A 20,989-nucleotide genomic window follows, 5' to 3' on the forward strand; every position below is an offset into this window, starting at 1 on the left:
CAATCTAAGTTTTTTTAATTTGCCAACCTCTAGTTTGTGCTACAGATTCTTGCTGAAGAGTGAATTAAACTGAAAAGTTCCTGACTCAACCACCCTTACTCATTAGAACACTATCCTCTGCACAATTTTTACACCTAATATTTACACGTAAATCAGAACTGGGAGCAATGACTTTGGAATTCCTGAGTCTTAGACTTCATTCGAGATGTTCTTCTTATCCCCCAAAAGTCTAAGATAAAGTCACCCAACAACACTGCTCAGCTTGGGTTAGAGATCTAGAAAGAAGAGGAATAGCTCAGGATCATTTGGCTGAAGTATCAAGGGGGCCCTCTTACCAGCAACAAGTCTTGGGCTGCGATCCTAACAGTATAGGAGAAAGTATCATCGTCTTCATCTTCCACAAACTGCTGGGGGTTGGCTGTCCACACTTTAATCTGAAAGGATGATGAAGTTAGGTCTCTCTGAGGCTCCCATCTGGTCCATATGTTCCCTCTTTTCATCCACACACTGGAATGGTTCAGCCTTTTGTTTTTATCTTGAACAGAATGCTATTCTTTTTGATGCAGAGAAGCGAACCCTTTAATAAGATGAGCAGCAAAGGCCGCTGCAGAAGCTGGCTGACTGCTGGCCCCTCCTACTGTAGTTGGCTGTTACCCCCAGATACGTCAATTTGCTGAGTCTAGTAGGTCTGATGGGTATTTAATGGAAAATCATGTCCATTCTTGTGTTGTTCATACGAGACAGGCATTATCATATTTTTTAATGCTCTTTTCTGGTCTAATGATTCACCAACCAGGCTAATGATCTGCACTCTATTATAGCTCACTATTTATAGAGAAAGGTAGGCTCTTCTGGATATCTGGGCCTTTGGTTGGCGGTCCTATAGATGTAAAAGTATTAGTACTCTGAAAGCCCAATTACCTAGTACAGGAGTTGATAAAACCCCAACACCCAGGGATTCGGCAATATAATGACATCAAAGCTTTCTAGAACTTCCCATGAAGTTACTTTTCAGGTGTCTATTTTTCAAAATCAGTTGGTCGCCTGACTTAGACCCCACATGCAGGCTGCACTCTCTGAATGCAAGCCGGTCACTGTCTCCCGCACGTTGTTACCTGCTCCTCGGTGATCTGCATGTACAGGATGAGATAGTAAATCAACTCAGGCAAGGCCTTCTTGACAGTGCTTTTGAATTTGCTATTTTCCAGGAGAGCATGGACAAATTCAAAAATGCTGAAGACGAGATTTTCAAAGCCCAGGACTTCGCCTACAGGAAACACACAAGAGAAGCTTTTAATGACAAGAAAGCAAAAGGAAAGCACAGATGCTGGAAAGGAACTACATCATCTCTGTAAGTTAATGAATAGTTAAAGCACTTGCTAATTATTATTCTCCAGGGAACGGAAGAAGGGGCTGAGGAGTCAAAGAAAGGAACTTGAGGCTATTAAGTACTCTTTGGTTTTTCAAGTAAAAGAATCAGGGAATTCCCTGGCGGTCCAGTGGTTAGGACTCAGCGCTTTCACGGCCGAGGGTGTGGGTTCAATCCCTGGTCGGGGAACTAAGATCCCAAAAGCCATGCAGTGAGGCACCTCCCCACCAAAAAAAAAAAAGAATCAGAAACACTGAACACATTTTCCACTCAGAAATTCTACAATTTCATGAGACTTACGCAAATGCCTATGAGGAACAGATCAATGATTTTCAACTTCTCATTTCCCCACATCTAATACACTTAGAGGAAACTCGGTGAGAACACTCTCTTAATAGCATGAAGCCTCTAAGCTCCTGCCTCTGTTCTGTCTTTTCCTGGCTCCCTTTCCCACTAAGTGGTACACCTGTTGAGATTAGACACACCACATACCATCAGAATCCACAGGATCTTCTACTTCCTCTGTGTAATTTACTTCTGTCCTCACATAAGTACAATGAAGAGTAAAGAAACAGAATCTGGAGTCTGCTTTAGACATACTCTACAAGGGAATGCTGTACACTCCAACACTAGGAGTAGACATTTTAAGAAAGTGGAACCACATGAACGTTAAGACCCAAAGCTAGATTCCCAACTATGGGGGTGGCAGGTCCCTTCAACCTTCTGGAAAGGATATAAAGCTGCACTTTCAGTTAGGGTGTTCCAAACAATAGGCAGAATTTGCTGCATGGAGGACACCATGTGCTTTGGGAAGTTTTTCACCAGGGCTGTCACTGCCTGAGAAGTTAAAGAGAAAAAACCCTGAGAGTTACAAGTGATATGGGAGAAAAATCACTGATTTCAGACCACTCTTCAAACCCCCAGCATCTCCATCGCAGTAAATGTTTACCTTCAGGACTTCCATCTTAAACCCGCTGTCAGACGTGGGGCCGTCTGGTATCTGGAGGGCCTGGACGAAGGCCTCTGTGAACTGCTGCACCACAGGGAAGATCAGGACTTTGGCCGCACCCTGGCGGCAGAAACCAAAGTCAATACTGGACGCAGCCCGAATCACGGCTCAGTGCATGCACCAAACACCGAGACCCGTGCTGTCTCCAGACCCCTTCAGGCTCGGGCCTCAGTCAGAAGGTCGTGTCCCCAAGGTCACTGGGGGTGTCCCCAAGGCCTGCTGTGTCCGTATCCAACACCGGCAGCCCCTCACCAGGAGCTTCTGCAAAGCTACTACATAAGGCCAGCTTCTCAATCCCAGGGACTGGTATTTTGCAGCTAGCTGGTTCCACATGGGAGACAGATAAAAGAGCAGTGAAGTTCTGGGTGATGACTAGCGTGAAAAGGATGCAGGAGGGGGTGTGAGAAAAAATAAGGCTCAGACGAAAGGAAACTCAGCTACATGCAGATGAGGAATTTAACCAGAACATTCACTGCATCCACAGCACGGCGAGTGTCCGTCCCGGTGCTGCTGTGCTGAAGACCTCTAGGCAGGCCGTCTGTCACCAACCCAAAGGCTCACTCACCTTCTCCAGCTCCTCCATGTTACAGATCATATGGGCACAAGTGGTAAAAATCTCCACGGCTCGGGAACGGGTTCGAATACCATACACCTGGAAACAAGTTACAGTGTAGCCATGAGACTGGTGGGTGTGCGTGCGTGCGTGCGCGCTTGTGTGTGTGACTAAACTGTGACTACTCAATCCTGACATGGGACTGGATCCCCTAGAGAGACAGGAAATGTCAATCACTCATGTCCAGGAGACAGACTTCTTCTGTAATCCAGAGAATGAAAGGCAGCACGATGTCAGAACTTATTAGAATCAGCCTTATATATAGGCCTCTGTGGGTTAATTTGACAAAAATACGAAGCTGGGTACGGCTTGAAACCCCAACACGGTCAACGTATTTCTTTCAAAACACAGCCCTTGGCTGGGGACGGAGAGGAGTAGGGAGGTTAACCAAACGCATACAGAGTAAAGTAAGGGCTTATCGGGTGCAGTGCAGGGATAGACTTGTTTCCAAGTACTCGGCTGAGGTGGGCAAGCTCGGGTGGGCTGCCTAGGGAGAGGCCAAGGCAGCACCCAGGCAGCAGGGGTGAGATGTGAGGAGAGACTGCAGCTACTTCACTCTCTCATCACAGGCTTGTCCTCGTAGTTATAAGTGAAGGCCTGAGTATCATCCCAGCTCAGGCTTTGTCAGTTCTTGTCTTCAGGTTTGGGGATCGGCAGCCAACACAACGGGCTCCCCCTGAGCGGGGGCGGCTGGCCAGAGCCCGAGCAGCTCTGCCTGCTGGATGGCGCAGCTGAGACTCGTACCTCGGCCATGGTGAAGATCTTGTACATCTCTGGGAGAATGACAGGCGCAACCAGCGGCATCTGGGTGTCTGTGACTTCTCGAGTGAATTCTACAGAGAAGAAAGCCCCGCTTTACAAAGACATTCCGTGTGAAAATTGTTGAACTGCTTCTAGGCGGCACATAGGGAAAGACGCTGGCTGGGAGACTTACCCTGGCGTACGGAAGTAGTGCCAATTATTGGTTAGAAGGGAAAGAGAACGCAGAGATAAAGGAGAACACACGAGATTAAGATAGAAAACCTGTAACGGAACTGTGTAAAAATCCTTGTGAGGTTGCCTTAGGAAAATTCGGAATTAATCTAGTTTGTGCCCACTGTCACCATCCAGGTGCACTTGGAGGCATCTCACCTTTGTTCCACTTTCAATACCCTGCCCAAGAAGCTGTTCTGACGCACACAGCAAAGTCTGTGCAGACTTACCTGGCTTGAGCTCCACCCTGCAGATGGGGACGATGCCTACTGACCTAGAGGTCAGGCCACTGTTCAGAGGAAGAGAAGGGGGTTTATACCCCGTGAAGGCGGCAAAGAGCACCCTGGCCGCGGAATGAGACTTGAGGAAGGTGAGGCAAATGTGGGTCCTAGCTTTCCGTTCACTTCCAAAACCTCACAAGGCACCGAGACAGCAAGCAGGGCTCTGGATTGTGTCGCTGAGCGTGGAATACAAGCCCTCGAGTCCCAGTGTCCTCTCATTTATCTGCTGTTTAACCAACCACATTCATTACTCTCATGATCATTCTTGATGGACTCAATTTATCAACACTTTACAAGCTTAAGTCCAAAATAAGTTTTCTGGAGTCACTCATCAGGTCAGAAAAAGCATGGGATGCCAGCGACATCAGTCTCCAAAGTTCCTTGAGAGCAAACAGAAAGCTGAGGCTCATGGATCACTCATTTCAACCCCTAGCGGCTGTGTTTGCATTTCCTTCACACCATTAGCCTTAGCTGTCGTTTATAGACAGCTAAGTTTAATGGGAAGCCTTATTAAATTAGAGAGACTGGGACAGTACCTTCAACAGCCCTGACGAGAATCAGACCCGTTCTCCTGCTGGGCTCCTGCCCACACACCAGTACCCTGCCCCTTGCATGCACACCTGAGCCACAGCTGCCGGAGTGCGGCCCAGCCTCGCGTGAAGGCGCGTGGAGCAGCTATTTGGGAGTGGAGGCTGGCAGCGACCCACGTGCAGGAGAACACACACTTCCCCAGCTCTTTCCCTGTGGCTGACAGAAAAGTCTTCTCACGGAACAATGATTTCCTTAGTCAAGCACAACAAGGGCTCTTGAGCAAGCCAACTGTATATACAAATGTACAACTATTTTTTTCTCCAGGTTTTTAAAAAAGAAGCTGAACTTTGTGTTGGAAGACTGGAAGGGAATAGGCTTCCTTTCCTTAGTAGAAAATAGGTCTGTTAATTGATATTTTGGCATCATGAGCTTGTAAATAAAGAATCCTAGAAGGCTCATTCCACGGAGAGGGGTAAGAGAAGTCCCCTGAATAATACGCCGTACAAGAGAAACAAGGGCGATAAGCAGGGCAGGGAACATCTGAGCAAGGAGCATTTGACCTTTTCAGTAGGTCAGCTCTATGCCCTGAGCACCTGTCACATGTAATCAATAAAAACACACTGGGTGGTGCAAAAAGGCAGCTGGGGCACGGGAAGAGGGGGTTTGAAACAAAAGGAGAGGGGTGATTTGCTTTTGGACATAGAACTGGTATTATCTACTATCAATATTAGATGGACTAGTAAAATTGGGCCCAAATGCCCAAATCAGTTTAGTAAACTGACTGACACTCAGAAAAGGTTGAAGCGGCATTCCTAACTATGTAAGAATACCTTTCAGGTAAGCTAGCAGATCACGGAGAAGGAGGTAAGACAGGGGTGAGACTTTCGCAAACTTATATAAACAGAAAGCAATGTGGTTTCCAACAGATCAGTACTCAGTGGCTAAGGTCCACATAAGGATTCCCTGAAAGCAAAGGAGAGCAGTGACCCCACATGGGGGACAGGAAGCAGGGCAGAATTTGCAAGACTGGGAGACTCAGGCCACACCTGGGGGTACTTAAGGACAGGTCCTGTGAGGGGCTGATAGGTCAGCCAAGCTTAGGAGAGCTGTTCACTAAGTCTCCTTGGACTCAAAGTCCAAGTATTTCTCTCAACCTCTCAGAACAGAAAGAAAGAAAAGACACCAAAGACTACATATTTTTCTAAGCTGGCCAAACGAAGATCAGGATTGTAGAGTGGGACTGTTTTTATCTTCTTTCTTGTATCTCCATAAAAATTCAACTTGACTATTCTTAACTTTGCCTTGGTTGAACCAAGTAGAAAAATAATATATAATAATGATGATAATCATAATGGCTAAAATCCACTGTGTGCTACCACAGGTCACTTTACATAGACTAGCTCACTACACCACCGAATGTTCCTTTGAAATGGATACTATCATTACCTGAATTTTACACACAAGGAAACTCAAGCTCAAGAGACGAAGTAGGTCGGGTCAAGGTTAAGCCAGACTGTGAACTGAAGTCTGCGTGCTTAACCGCCACACTTGGCTCTTTCCTGAGTGGGAAGGGCTGGCAGTGGCAGAAGCACAACACCAGCTTCGTCCCCTGGGAAGGGTCACTGATTCGGGAGGACAGCCATGGAGGTGGGAGGTGGGAGGTGGGAGGTGGGAGGTGGGAGCTGGAAGCTGGGAGGCGGGAGCTGGGAGGAGGAGCAGCAGGGAGGGCGATGCGGGGGATCCAAGCAGCAAAACCAGGGGATGGTTTCCAATACCTGTAAGCACTCGCATGGCGCCGTGGACTGCGTTTAAGTCTCCGCTCACCAGCATCCCCATGAGCAGGTTGAAGAGCTGGGGCCAGGCTTCGGGCCAGTCCCAGTGAGCGATGGCTGACACCGCATAGGCCACGCTGGAGCGCACCTTGCTTATCGACTCTCTCAAGCCATTGGGCAATAGCTCCCGGATGACAATTTTTGCCTGGAGAGGAGAAAAGCCCACCTGCCATTAGACCAGGTTATAAGTGAGTGGCAGAGTCCTATCCAGTTCATGTGCTGGAAAAGCAATGTGTACAAGACACTGCCTATCTGTGGAAAACTCCAATCCACCAACTGGACAAGTAATTCATCCAGAGAGTTTAACTATGGTCTCTAAACTTATGCTGTCCATTATGGTAGCCACCAGCTACGTGCGGCCATTTCAATGTAAATTAATTAAAATTAAATGAAGTTAAAAATTCAGCTCACCAGTTGCCCCAGCCACATTTTAAGTGCTCAGCACCCACATGTGACCAGCAGCTGTACTGGACAGCACAGACACAGAACGCTCCCACCACGGCAGGAAGCCCCAATGGACAGTGCTGCTCTAGACCTTACGCCTCAGAATTTCTTGGGGGCCCAGCATGGTTGCACAGCACTGGACTAAGTAGAAACATTATTTCATGTAACCCTCAAACAACTCTTTAAAGGTGGAATTTTAGATATTTAGGAAATTGAAGCTTAGAAATTAAAATATTTTTTGAGTATTTCATAGCTAGTAAAAGGCAAACTGGCATCTGCACCCAGGTCCGCCTGGCACTCGAGCTCTCTCATCTGTAACATGGCTCCCACAGTGCCAGCTACCAGTCACTCCACGGCCTTCTGATAGCTCCTTGTGGTCAGAGAACGGCCCTCACATCTCCACAGGCAGACAAGTCGAGTACCTCTCCTCACCCTTTCTGTGGTCTCAGGAGGCCTGAACCTCTCCGACTGGGCACACCAGTGAGTCTCCACGTACTGTTTCAAGATGACTGATGCCAGCTGTGAAAAGAGTAAGCCAAGTAGCACAGCAAGAAAAAGACCCTCTTCACACATACAAACCATACACACGGCCCGATATATTCATCTGAAGTCTATTTAAATCTGGTATAAAATTCTAAGTTATTTATAAAGTGGCCTTATTCTTTCACTTTCCCATAAGAAAGTTTCACCCCCAAGTAAAGGGAAATTACTTATAAACTGGGCCAATCAGTCTCGACTTACCTGACGGATTGCCAATGCCCCCTGGGGATCTACGGTCAGCTCTGCCAGGTGAACACCAAATTCTGGAAGGGAAAAGTCTATTGTGAGTCCAAGAGCGCCCAGGAAGGCCACAGCGGTTTACTGAGCTCTAACCCTGATGCCAACAGGACAGATGTCAGAGGAGCCTGATTCAGTGGCTCCAAGAGTGCTGATGGCTGCTCAGACTGGCTCCTCTGCGCGAGAGAAGCAGGGCAGGGCTGCTCGCGACGAACAGTCCAGCGCCTCTCACTTCCTCCAGTCGCTGCACAGCCGTCTTGCCTTCCAAGGTAGCAATGCACGTAGTACCTAACCAAAAACCGCTGCTATCTAACCCCAAAGGAAAATTAAAAGGTGAGACTTCAGGAGTTGTCCACATATACACCACCAGAGAAGAGATGATTAAGTCTAAGAAAATCTGGCCTTCACAGGCTTAGTCCTAAAAATACAACTGTTATAAGTGAGCAGTTTCTAACAAGCAACGCAAGCAGTAATCTCGAAATGCACATTGGGAGGCTACAAACAACTCTGACTCCCAAATTAAAATTTAGATCCTTCAATGCAATCCCTATCAAAATCCCAATGACGTCTTTTTGCAGAAATAGAAAAACCCATCCCGAAATTCATATGTAATCTCAAGGGACCCCAAATAGCCAAAATAATCTTGAAAAAGAAGACCAGAACTGGAGGACTCACACAAATCTACAGCAATCAATACAGTGCGGTACTGACATAAAGACGGTCATATAGATCAATGGAATAGATCACTCAATGCGGAAAGAACAGTCTTTTCAACAAATGGTGCTGGGACAACTGGATATCCATGTGCGAAAGGAGTAAGTTGGACCCTTACCTCACACCATATACAAAAATTAACTCAAAATGGGTCAAGGACCTAATAAGGCCTAAAACAATGAAACTCTTAGAAGAAAACATAGGACAAAAGCTTCATGACATCATGACATTAGATTTGGCAATCATTTCTTGGATGTGACGCCAAAGGCACGGGTAACAAAAGAAAAACTAGACAAACTAGACTTCATGAAAATTAAAAAATGTTGTGCATCATAGGACACTATCAGCAGAGTAAAGCAGCTACCCACAGAATGGGAAAACTTGCAAATAGGTATGTAATAAGCCATTAACATCCAGTTATATAAAGAACTTCTACCACCCAACAACAACAAAATGACCCAATTAAATGATGGGCATGACTTGAATAGACATTTCTCCAAAGATATATGAAAGCCAATAAGCACATGAAAAGATGCTCAACATCACTAATCATTAGGGAAATGAAAAGCAAAACTGAGGTACCACCTCACATACATTAGGATGGCCACTATCAAAAAAACAGAAAACTGCCACTGGAGAGGATATGGAGAAACTGGAACCCTTGTGCACCGTTAGTGAGAATGCAAAAGGGTACAGCCGCTGTGGAGAACAGTACAGTGGTGGCTCCTTAAAAATTTTTAAATCGAATTACTATATGATCCAGCAAATTCCACTTATGGGTATATACCCGAAAGAAATACAAGCAGTGTCTTGAAGAGATACTTATTTGTATGCCATGTTCACAGCAGCATATTTCATAATAGCTAAAATGTGGAAGCAACCCAAGTGACCATCGACAGATGAATGGATAAGCAAAATGTGGTCTATATGTACAATGGAATTTTTTTTTTTTAAATAAATTTATTTATTTATTTATTTATTTTTGGCTGTGTTGGATTTTCGTTTCTGTGCGAGGGCTTTCTCCAGTTGCGGCGAGTGGGGGCCACTCTTCATCGCGGAGAGTGGGCCTCTCACTGTCGTGGCCTCTCCCGTTGCGGAGCACAGGCTCCAGACGCGCAGGCTCAGTAGTTGTGGCTCACGGGCTTAGTTGCTCCGCGGCATGTGGGATCTTCCCAGACCAGGGCTCGAACCCGTGTCCCCTGCATTGGGAGGCAGATTCTTAACCACTGTGCCACCAGGGAAGCCCTGTACAATGGAATATTACTCAGCCTTTAAAAGGAAGGAAATTCTGCAATAGGCTAAAACAACTGCTATAATGGATGAACCCTGAGGACAGTACACGAAGTGGAACAAGCCAGTCACAAAAAGACAAGTACGTATGTACCCACTTACATGAGGTACTTACAGTAGTGAAAATCATAAAGACAGAGAATAGAATGGTGACTGCCAGAGGCTGGGGGAGGGGGAATTGGAAAGGTACTGTTTAACGAGTATAGAGTTTCAGTTTTACAAGAAGAAATGGGGATAGTTGGCAGTGAGGGCTGTACAACAATGTGAATGTATTTAATACCACTGAACTGTGCACTTCAAGAAGGTTAAGATGATAAATTTTATATTAAGTGTATTTTACCACAAGAAAAAAAGTTTGAATTTAGATCTAATTTATACTTGCAAAGGAGTAAATTATCAAATATGTATTTGTGAAAAGAGGAAGCAGAATGTAAGACCAAGAGTGCATCCTAATTTTCGCATCTTGCCTTCCACGGCTGCGTGATCCAATATGGCAGCCATCAGCTACAAGTGGCTACTGAGGACCTGAAATGCAGCCTCCGAGAACTGACATGTGCTGGAAATGTAAGACATGCACCAGACTGCAAACGCAGTATGAAACAAAATACTGTGGAATATTTTAGTAAAGTTTATATCGATTACATATTGAAATAATACACTGCATACATTTGGTTAAATGATTACAGTATTAAAAATGAATTTTACCTGTTTCTTTTTTACCCTTTAGCTACTAGATGATTAAAACGTTCATGTGACTCATTCTTCCTACTGGACAGCACTTTTTTGAGAATGGACAGCAGCTTTCAGAACTGCTTGGTCGTGGCAGGTGCACAGGTTACAACAGGCTCACCATCCCACTTGAGAGCTATGATCAGTGGGGTTAAAGCCTGGGCCCTCAGCTGCTGTGGCAATCCCTATCCAAATTCCAATGGCGCTTTCCACAGAAACAGAACAAACAATTCTAAAATCAGCATGGAACCACAAATGACCCAAACAGCCAAAGCAATCCTGGGAAAGAATAAAGTTAGAGGCATCACGCTCCCTGATTTTAAATTGTATTACAAAACTGTAGTAATCAAAACAGTGTGGTATTGGCATAGAAACAGACATACAGATCAATGGAAGAGAATAGAGAGCATAAAAATAAACCCACACATACATGGTCAATTAATTTATGACAAAGGAGCCAAAAATATACAATGGGGAAAGGAGAGACTCTTCAACAAATGGTGCTGGGAAAACTGAACAGCCACATGCAAAAGAATGAAACTGGACCACTATCTCACACCATACACAAAAATCAATTCAAAATGGATTAAAGATTTGAATGTAAAAGACCTGAAATCATAAAACTCCTTGAAGGAACCACAGGCAGTAAGTTCCTTGACATTGGTTTTGGTGATTTTTTTTTCATTTGACACCAAGATCAAAGGCAACAAAAACAAAAACAAGTGGGACTACATCAAACTAAAAAGCTCTGCACAACAAAGGAAACCATCAACCAAATACAAAAGCAACCTACCGAATGGGAGAACATATCTGCAAATCATGTATCTGTTAAGGGTTTAATATACAAAATATATGAAGAACTCATACAATTCAATAGCAAATAAAACAACTGGATTTTAAAATGGGCAGAGGACCTAAATATACACTGTTCTAAAGACCTAGAGATGGCCAACAGACACATGAAAAAGATGCTGAACAACGCCAATTATCAGGGAAATGCAAATCAAAATCACAATGAGATAAACTCACACCTGTCACAATGGCTATTATCAAAAAGATAAACAATAACGGGACTTCCCTGGTGGTGCAGGGGATAAGACAGGGGGTGCGGGTTCGATCCCTGGTCAGGGAACTAGATCCCACATGCATGCCATGACTAAGAGTTCGCATGCCACAACTAAGTAGCCCTGGAGCCACAACTAAGGAGCCTGCCTGCCACAACTAACACCCAGCACAACCAAATAAGTAAATAAATAAATATTAAAAAAAAAAAAGGATAAGCGATAACAAGCATTGACAAGAATGTGGAGAAAAGGGAACCTTTGTGCATTGTCGGTGGAAATGCAAAATGGTGCAGCCACTATGAAAAACAGTATGGAGGTTCCTCAAAAAATTAAAAATAGAGCTACCATTTAAGGCAGCAATTCCACTTCTGGGTGTTTATCCAAAGAAAATGAAAACACTAACTCAAAAAGATATATGCACCTCATGTTCATCGCAGTACTATTTACAATAGCCAAGATATGGAAACAACCCAAGTGTCCACCGATAGGTGAATGGATAAAGAATATGTACGTGGTATGTATGTATATGTATGTGAGTACAGATACACACACACACACACACAAAATGGGATATTAGTTAACCATAAAGAAGAATGAAATATTGCCACTTACAACACTACGGATGGACCTTGAGGGCATTATGCTAAGTAAAGTAAGTCAGACAGAGAAAGACAAATACCATATGATCTCACTTATATGTGGAATTTAAAACAAACAAACAAAACAAAACAAACAAGCTCACAGACGCAGAGAACACAATGGTGGTTGCCAGAAGCTAGAGATGGGGGGGTGGGCAAAATGGGTGAAGAGAGTCAAAAGGTATAAATTTCCAGTTATAAAATAAGTCATGGGGAAGTAACGTGCAGCATGTCAACTACAGTTAATAATACCGTGTTGCATATTTGAAAAGTTGCTGAGACTAGATCTTAAAAGTTTTCATCACAAGAAAAACAAAAATTCCGTAACTAAAAAAAAAAAAAAAAAAAAAAAAAAAAATCAGTTCTTGTGCTATTATTTTTATTGCCCATCATAAGTACATTGTTTGGCTTTCTTATCGATGTAACTAAAGTTACTTTCCATGGTAAGTGCTAACTATCATAACTAGATTCCACTGAAATAGCCATCCAAAGGGTATTTATGCAATACAAAAGCTTAATATCAGGAAAAATTGTTCCAGGCAATGTTCCATGTTCAAGGCTTATCCAGGTAAGCAGGTGAAAAACTACTGAAAATGATCTATGCCTATTTTTTTTTAAATTAATTAATTAATTTTTGGCTGCGTTGGGTCTTCATTGCTGCGCGCGGGCTTTCTCTAGTTGCGGCGAGAGGGGGCTACTCTTCATTGCAGTGCAGAGGCTTCTCATTGTGGTGGCTTCTCTTGTTGTGAAGCACGGGCTCTAAGCACGCGGGCTTCAGTAGTTGTGGCACCCAGGCTCAGTAGTTATGGCTTGCGGGCGCTAGAGCGCAGGCTCAGTAGTTGTGGTGCACGGGCTTAGTTGCTCCGTGGCATGTGGGCTCTTCCCGGAACAGGGCTCAAACCCGTGTGCCCTGCATTGGCAGGCAGATTCTTAACCACTGCGCCACCAGGGAAATCCCTATGCCTATTTTTTAAAAATTTTATTTATTTATTTATTTATTTTTAAATGAAATGTATCTGATTTAGTTAAGATTTCCTCTCTTTTAAATTTATTTATTTTTATTTATTTATTTTTTGGCTGTGTTGGATCTTCGTTTCTGTGCGAGGGCTTTCTCTAGTGCGGCAAGCGGGGGCCACTCTTCATCGCGGTGCGCAGGCCTATCGCGGCCTCTCCTGTTGCAGAGCACAGGCTCCAGACGCGCAGGCTCAGTAGTTGTGGCTCACGGGCCCAGTTGCTCCGCGGCATGTGGGATCTTCCCAGACCAGGGCTCGAACTCGTGTCACCTGCACTGGCAGGCGGATTCTCAACCACTGCACCACCAGGGAAGCCCCCTATTTATTTTAATGTTTAATTTTGAAATAATTTTTAGACTTAAAGTAGTTTCCTCCAATGCGTGACAGTCTTATTCTTTCCTTGTCTTTTATGACCCGACCACTTTTGATAAGTAATGGTCAGTATTTTGTAGAACACATCTTGATGTTCATTCGACTGACGTCTCCTCACGATTAGATTGAGGTTATTCATTTTTGGCAAGAATATCAGGGAAGTGATGCTGTGTCCTTAGCATATCATAATGTTGATAAATTTTCTTATTGGTAATGTTAACCATGACCACTTGGTAATGTGGGGTCTGCTGGATTTTCCACTGTAAAGGTACTGTCTCTCCCTTTACAAATGACAAAAATCTTCAGAGAGATACTTTGAGATTATGTTCATATCCTGTTTCTCTTCAAACACTCACTGATTGATTTTAGCATCCATCTGTGGATCCTGCCTGCAACAATTATTACTGCGTTGTTTGTCCTGTGGTGCTTTTGTATTTCTTATTCTCTTTACACTTACTAATTACTTGCAATTCTTTTGTAAGGAAGCACTGTCCTGTCTCCTTTATTTATTTCGACCCGTGTGGACTCATGCTTATTCATTTCACTCCATGAGTTTTAACCCAACACTCTCATTATTTGTTCTGTTGCTCAGCTGTTCCACTGTGGCCATCAGCACACCTTCTTGCAGGCCTTTCCACATGCTCCCATCGTTTTTCAAGCCCTTCCTTACATTCTGTTATCACAGGATAGTCTAGGCTCACCTTGTGTTTTCTCTGCCTAAACCCCGGAATCAACTTTTCCTCCAAGGAGCTCTGGTGCTTTTTAGTGGAGAATGCTATTTAGAAATCAAGATCTGGGCGCTAGGTGTGCTCACTGCTTCTGGGATGTCACTGCTCCTAGGCCCCCTCAGAGAACAGCACTATGACATATATGTATGCATACTAACCTATGCTTACACATACACCTGTCCGTCCATCCGCCTGCCAATCCATCCATCTATCTACTGATAACTCAAATGCCAATCCAATATCTCAAGGTTCACTCTACTTGTCCTCCTTATTTGTAATGCTTTCTCTGATAGTGATAAATCTGGCTCTCATTATCTACAATAAAATTACTTATTTGTTCAATCTTAGTATACACAGAAACTAATTACAGAACTATTAACACATACTCTTGTGAAAAACAGATATATTAAGTGGAGTATAATTTCTGTGTACAGTTCTTTTTGACTGGAGTCTTACAATATGCAGTCAAAATACTATTTTCCAGGGACTTCCCTGGTGGTGCAGTGGTTAAGAATCCACCTGCCAATGCAGGGTACACGGGTTCGAGCCTTGGTCCAGGAAGATCCCACATGCCGTGGAGCAACTAAGCCCATGCATCATAACTACTGAGCCTGCGCGTCACAACTACTGAAGCCCGAGCACCTAGAGCCCGTGCTCTGCAACAAGAGAAGCCACCGCAATGAGAAGCCTAGGCACCACAATGAAGAGTAGCCCCTGTTCACAACTAGAGAAAGCCCATGAGCAGTAACAAAGACCCAACGCAGCCAAAGATAAATAAAATCTAAAAAACAAAAACCAAAAATACTATTTTCCAAAGTTACTTAGGTTAGTTCTTTCCTCCCACAACACCTAGTAGTAGTTACACTGTCCATCTGTAATGCAGTTAGGTTCATTTGTTACTAATTGTACCCTTCCATTGTTTGATTTTAATTATTAACTTATTTTGGGGGGTATGTAAAACTTTATTATGATTCTCAGAGTTAAAGCTACACAAAAAGGCATATTCCAAGAAGAATTTCTCCCTCCTCATCCCTATTAACTTCCTTCCATCCTTTCCCCAGCCGCTCCACGTAGGTAACCAATCAGTTTCTGGTTTATCTTTTCTGTATTTCTTTTGCATAAACAAGCAGATATATGTGTATTTTCTTGTACCCTCTTGTTTACATGAAAGGGAGTATATTATACTCTTTTGCACTTTGCTTTTTTTCAGTTAACATTATAATCTGGAAACCATTCCAAAACAGTTCCTCAAGATTCCTTATTCTTTTTTACGGCTGCATAATATACCACTGTTATGGATACACATACATTTTCAGCCATTTTCCTATATATGGGCAGTTAGATTGCTTCCAATTATTTTGCTTTTACAAACAATGTTGCAGTAAATAATAGTGTGCAGTATGTATTTTTATATTGTTAAATGTATATCTTCAGGGTAGATTCCCAGAAGTGGGACTGCTGGGTCAAAAGTAAGTGCATTTGTAGTGTTGTCAGGTGTGGCCAAATTTCCCTCAAGAAGGACTGCAACAATGTGCATTCCCACTAGCACTGTTAAAGAGTGTTTCTCCAGGACTTCCCTGGTGGCGCAGTGGTTAAGAATCTGCCTGCCAATGCAGGGGACACGGGTTCGAGCCCTGGTCCGGGAAGATCCCACATGCCGCGGAGCAACTAAGCCCGTGTGCCACAACTACTGAGCCTGCGTGCCACAACTACTGAAGCCTGCACGCCTAGAGCCCATACTCTGCAACAAAGAGAAGCCACCGCAATGAGAAGCCCACGCACCGCAATGAAGAGTAGCCCCGGCTCGCCACAACTAGAGAAAGCCCGCGCGCAGCAACGAAGACCCAACGCAGCCAAAAATAAATAAATAAATTTAAAAAAAAAAAGTGTTTCTCCACAACCTCACCAACAGAACGTGCTTTAAACTTTTTGCCAGTCTGATAGAGGAGAAATGATATCTTAATGTTGTTTAATTTGTATTTCTCTAAATCATGAGTGACTTTAAACTATTTGTGTGTGTTTGAGTGCCTTTTTAATGACACTTAGGAGGAGGGGTGAGTTCTCTGTCCATGCCCCACCCCCTCATTTTTCTATTGAGGTTTTTGGTCCTTTGTTTCTCAATTTTTAAGAGTTCTTTATATATTAAGGATATTATCCTTTTGTCTGTGGTATATGCTGTGAAAATTTCTCTCACTTTGTCAGCTGTTTTCTGACTGAAGAAAAATTTCATCTCTATTTATTTCTTCCGAGCTTGTTTTGAGATCCAAGTTTCTAATGTATAATTTCCCTTCTCCCTCAGGAACTCCTGTTCACATCTCTTGCAGGGCAGGTCTGCTAGTAATGAAGTCCCTCAATTTTTGTTTGTCTGAGAAAGTCTTAATGCTTCAGTTTCGAAGGCTGATTTCAGTGGACACAGAATTCTAGGTGGTAATATTTTTCTATCACCACTTGAGATATCTCACTCCACTCTTCTCTTGCTTATATGGCTTCTGAAGAGCGGTCCAATGTAATTGTTAATTCTTGTTCCTCTATGGGTAAGGTACTATTTTCCTCTGACTCCTTTCAAGATATTCTCTTTGTCTTTGGTCTTCTGCAGTTTGAATGTGATAGGCTTAGGTATAATTTTGTTTTGTTGGTACTGACTTTTTATATGGTTTTTTAAAAAAATTTATTTTTACTTTATTTTTGGCTGCATTGGGTCTCCGTTGCTGCGTGCAGGTTTTTCTCTAGTTGCGGCGAGCAGGGGCTACTCTTCATTGCGGTGCGCGGGCTTCTCATTGCGGTGGCGTCTCTTGTTGCGGAGCACGGGCTCTAGGCACACGGGCTTCAGTAGTTGTGGCTCGCGGGCTCTAGAACGCAGGCCAGTAGTTGTGGCGCACGGGCTTAGTTGCTCCGTGGCATGTGGGATCTTCCCGGACCAGGGATTGAACCCGTGTCCCCTGCACTGGCAGGCAGGTTCTTAACCACTGAGCCACCAGGGAAGCCCTATATGGTGTTTTGTCATGAAAATTAAAATTTTAATGTAGTCAAAATTATCAATCTTTTACTGCCTCCGGATTTTGAGTCATAGTTAGAAAGCCTTTCTTTATGCCAAGGATAAAGAAAAATTCACCCATACTTTCTTCTAAAACTTTTATGGTTTCATGCTTTAAATACTTAGATTCCTAATCATTTGAAGCTAATTTTTTGTATGGTGTGAGATACTGATCTAATTCCAAATGGCTACCCAATTGTCCCAGCACCTTTATTAAAAGGTCCATCTTTACCCCAATGATTTGAGATGCCACCTTTATCAATACTACATTTCCACAGTTACTCGTGTCTACTTCTGGACTTTCTATTTTATTCCACAGTTCTATTTGCCTATTTGTGTGCCAGTGCCACACTGCTTATTTTAATTATAGAGGCTTTACATAATGTTTTAATGTCTGGTAGAACTAGTCTCTCCTCACAGTTTTCCTTTTTTGGTGTTTTTGGAGCTATTTCTTCCAAGCTTATTTTTCTATAAACTTCAGAATCAACCTTTCTCACTCATCTAGAATGCTGAGCTGCCCTATCCAAGGACAGCACACACCTTTCCATTTCATGTCTGCTTTGAAGGCTTTCAGGAATGTTTAAAAAGTTTCCCCTAATATGTTTTTGCATGTTTCCTGTTAATTTTATTCCTAAGTATTTAATCTTTTTGTTGCCATTGTAAAGGGTTTTTAAAAAACCACCATTATATTCTCTAACCTTTTACTGTTTGTGTATACGAAGGCTATTGTTTTTTATATTTTAATTTTTTGTATTTTTAATTTATGCTACCTTACTGAATTCTTAAGATTCTTAACTCTTTCTTATTACACCCTTATTTTAAGCTTCAGTTACTGATACAACCTTATGGCACCTATCATTTCACTCAGGAAAGGAGAATTTTCGCAAGGCCACCGAAAAAGCCGCCACATTCTTTCTAAAGCATTTATTAAGTGATTAAATCACAAGCAAACACTTCACACCTGCAGAATTACCTCTAAAGATACTGAAATCCATTCTAATTCTTAGGGTTAATCTGGCTACTTCAGCCTCTGGTAAGTCTAAAAAACCCATTTTTAACAGAATCAACAGTAGGTGCCTACAACCCAAAGATACGGGAATCAACTTTCCAAATGGACTAAAACACAGATGAGTCAGACATAATTTAGGAAGACCTCTTGGATACCAACCAATGTTCAAGTTTAATGGAAAAAAGCACTCTAAAATGCATGTGTGGGGTCTTCCCTGGCGGTCCAGTGGTTAAGACTCCGAGTTTCCACTGCAGGGGGCATGGGTTCGATCCCTAGTCAGGGAACTAAGATCCCAGCATGTCATGGCCAAAAAAAAAAAAAAAAGAGAGAGAGAGAAAGAGCACTTGGAATGCTCTGTAAGGCTCCCAGACTTCCTTTGACTTCAGATACTTGGTGTGACAATGGATGCTAACTTTATGGCCCTAAGTCTGCTAAGAATGTCACTGTCTACCCAGGCTTAGCTCCCTGGATACTGTCAACCAATTCTGGTGAGCCTATATGAGGTCCTTCAGAATGACTATAAACATATTCACAAATTACCTAGGCCACGCAGTACTTTCTTTTACAGCACTGTTTCAATAATTTTTGCATGGACCACTCTGATATGCATTTTTAATGTTCCTGCCAAGAGTACAATTTCTGGATCATCACTACAGGGACAAAGTAATGAGATCAAGATAAACAAAATCTTTAATCATAAGGTGTGAAAAAGATACTGAGGTATAAAATAGGACTTTTTTGAGGAGGGTTTGAAACATGAGTGGAGACTATAAAGCTTAAACCAATCTGAATAATTTCCTCCCAATAAGCACAGATACTGCTGTCGGGTTCACGCCGAGGCTCACAGAAGGGAGAAAGAAGGAACCAGGCCTTCTCCATCAGTCCACACTCCCACCGATCAGAAGAGTCATTACAGCCAGAAGACCAGGCAAACTCTACACAGGGGTCCTTTCTCATCAACCTGAGAACTTCAAGTTCACTCTTTTTAAAGAAAAGCTTAGTGTGAATACATGTTTTCCATCTGAGTGCCAGGAGGTGGTCGTACTCTGGTGAGGATCACAATAATTGGGAGCTCTTCATTCTAACATAATCTTTAAATTCATCTTGTCTAGGAACCTATCAAAGATCACATCCCAAGTTCCACCAATCACCGTGCTTCACACATCACTGAGATTGTAAAAGATGGTGAGAGTGAGAGATCATCAGATTAAGATCCATGTGGGAGCCCAGAAACCTAAGTCAGCCAGGGGATTCATACCCACAACAAGCATTATAGAACGGATTTTCTCTGAAAGTTTATTTCCTCCACGTAGGAAAGTAGAAGCTTGAAAGTTCGAAAAACATGATTCTCTGTTCAAAAGCTTTAATGGGAAAGAAAATCTTCAAAGAGTATTATCTAAAGACAAATTTTTAAAACAGAATGGATAAACAGAATAGATTTTCTTCCCTACAGGCTCCCAGAGTTTCAAAAACAGTGACATGATTAACTCTGGTTTGGAAACCCCCCAAATTCAAAGACAAAGAGCTCATGTGCATTAGGTTACAGGGAGATATAAGAGGGAAAATATCAATTATTATTTTATTTAACCTAATTTAGTCTGTCTAGACCATATGCCCATTAGAAATATAGGATATCAGTCGCCATAAAAGAGTTTCATATCATAAAATTTAATTTTATTTTTAGTTAGTTTAATTTTAACTTACTTAAAAGCTCTATGAAGCATCACTGACAAGATGTGACAGTGGTGGTGTGCGGGTGATGAACTCTGTGCTCTATAAAACTCACAGGATGAAAAGCCAGAAAAAACCCTCAAGTTCTCTGACTTACTTTAACTCTGATCAACACCACTGCCTTATCCACTGATGACTTCTGTGAAGTAGGAAAGTCTTATTTACAGATATTCACTTAACAGAGATCATACAATATTTTTTGATGAAGTATAACTAAGTATATCCATAAAGAAAAATTTTAGTGTGTGTTGGGGGATTTCCAGTTTTCCTGAAATTAACATAATTTCTTTAGAAAGCATTAGAACAGCTGAATAACTTACTTTGGGATGATTAAGGCAGGAAAAATACAAGAGACACAGACAGACAGAGCTGTTTTATTCTGTCTTGCTTGAAAAGGACCAATTCCAGATTAAACTAAGATTCAATCTATGAAGTTAGGCCAAAGGGGGACATTCTCAAGTGGGCTGTATGAAGTTAGCTTTCTAAAGCCATTTTCGTTAAGAAATTTAATTTCTCTAGTTCCCTTTCCCAAGGTGAATAAGGACAGACCTGTTCGGTTAACCTGGGTTTGTACCCTGACTCTAAGTGGTTCTGGATTAACCTTTAATCCAACCCAAAATGGTAGCCTCTGACTTCCTAAGGAATCTTTTGCTCTCTCTCCTTAATCATTCTCTGGCCTTTTAGTCTCTGCCACCCTCTCTGGTTTTCCTCGCTCCTCTTTCTCTCATTTCACCCCACTTGGCAAAAACACGATCCTTCTATAACTTGACTGAGAAGGGAAGATCCAAAGGAGAGCATGGAGGAGAAAGGATAAGCTGAGAAATACATGCTCCTGGTCT

At 42.8% G+C, this 20,989-nt stretch overlaps 1 protein-coding gene across 2 annotated transcripts in view; it reads right to left on the reverse strand.

Annotated features, from left to right (window-relative positions):
* The window catches only part of IPO9 (importin 9), a 53,032-nt gene that overhangs the window by 27,879 nt on the left and 4,164 nt on the right, over positions 1-20,989 (reverse strand). For both annotated transcript variants that reach the window (XM_061187260.1, XM_061187261.1), the window contains exons 2-11: positions 7,793-7,854; positions 7,484-7,570; positions 6,551-6,752; positions 3,736-3,824; positions 2,944-3,030; positions 2,319-2,438; positions 2,106-2,206; positions 1,862-1,920; positions 1,116-1,267; positions 336-434 (exon numbers count right to left, since the gene is read on the reverse strand). In XM_061187260.1, the coding sequence (XP_061043243.1) occupies positions 336-434; positions 1,116-1,267; positions 1,862-1,920; positions 2,106-2,206; positions 2,319-2,438; positions 2,944-3,030; positions 3,736-3,824; positions 6,551-6,752; positions 7,484-7,570; positions 7,793-7,854 (1,058 nt within the window). The remainder of the gene's footprint in view (positions 1-335; positions 435-1,115; positions 1,268-1,861; positions 1,921-2,105; positions 2,207-2,318; positions 2,439-2,943; positions 3,031-3,735; positions 3,825-6,550; positions 6,753-7,483; positions 7,571-7,792; positions 7,855-20,989) is intronic.

The sequence above is a fragment of the Eubalaena glacialis genome, chromosome 3, assembly GCF_028564815.1.
Source record: "Eubalaena glacialis isolate mEubGla1 chromosome 3, mEubGla1.1.hap2.+ XY, whole genome shotgun sequence".
In the NCBI taxonomy this organism is placed as follows: Eukaryota; Metazoa; Chordata; class Mammalia; order Artiodactyla; family Balaenidae; genus Eubalaena; species Eubalaena glacialis.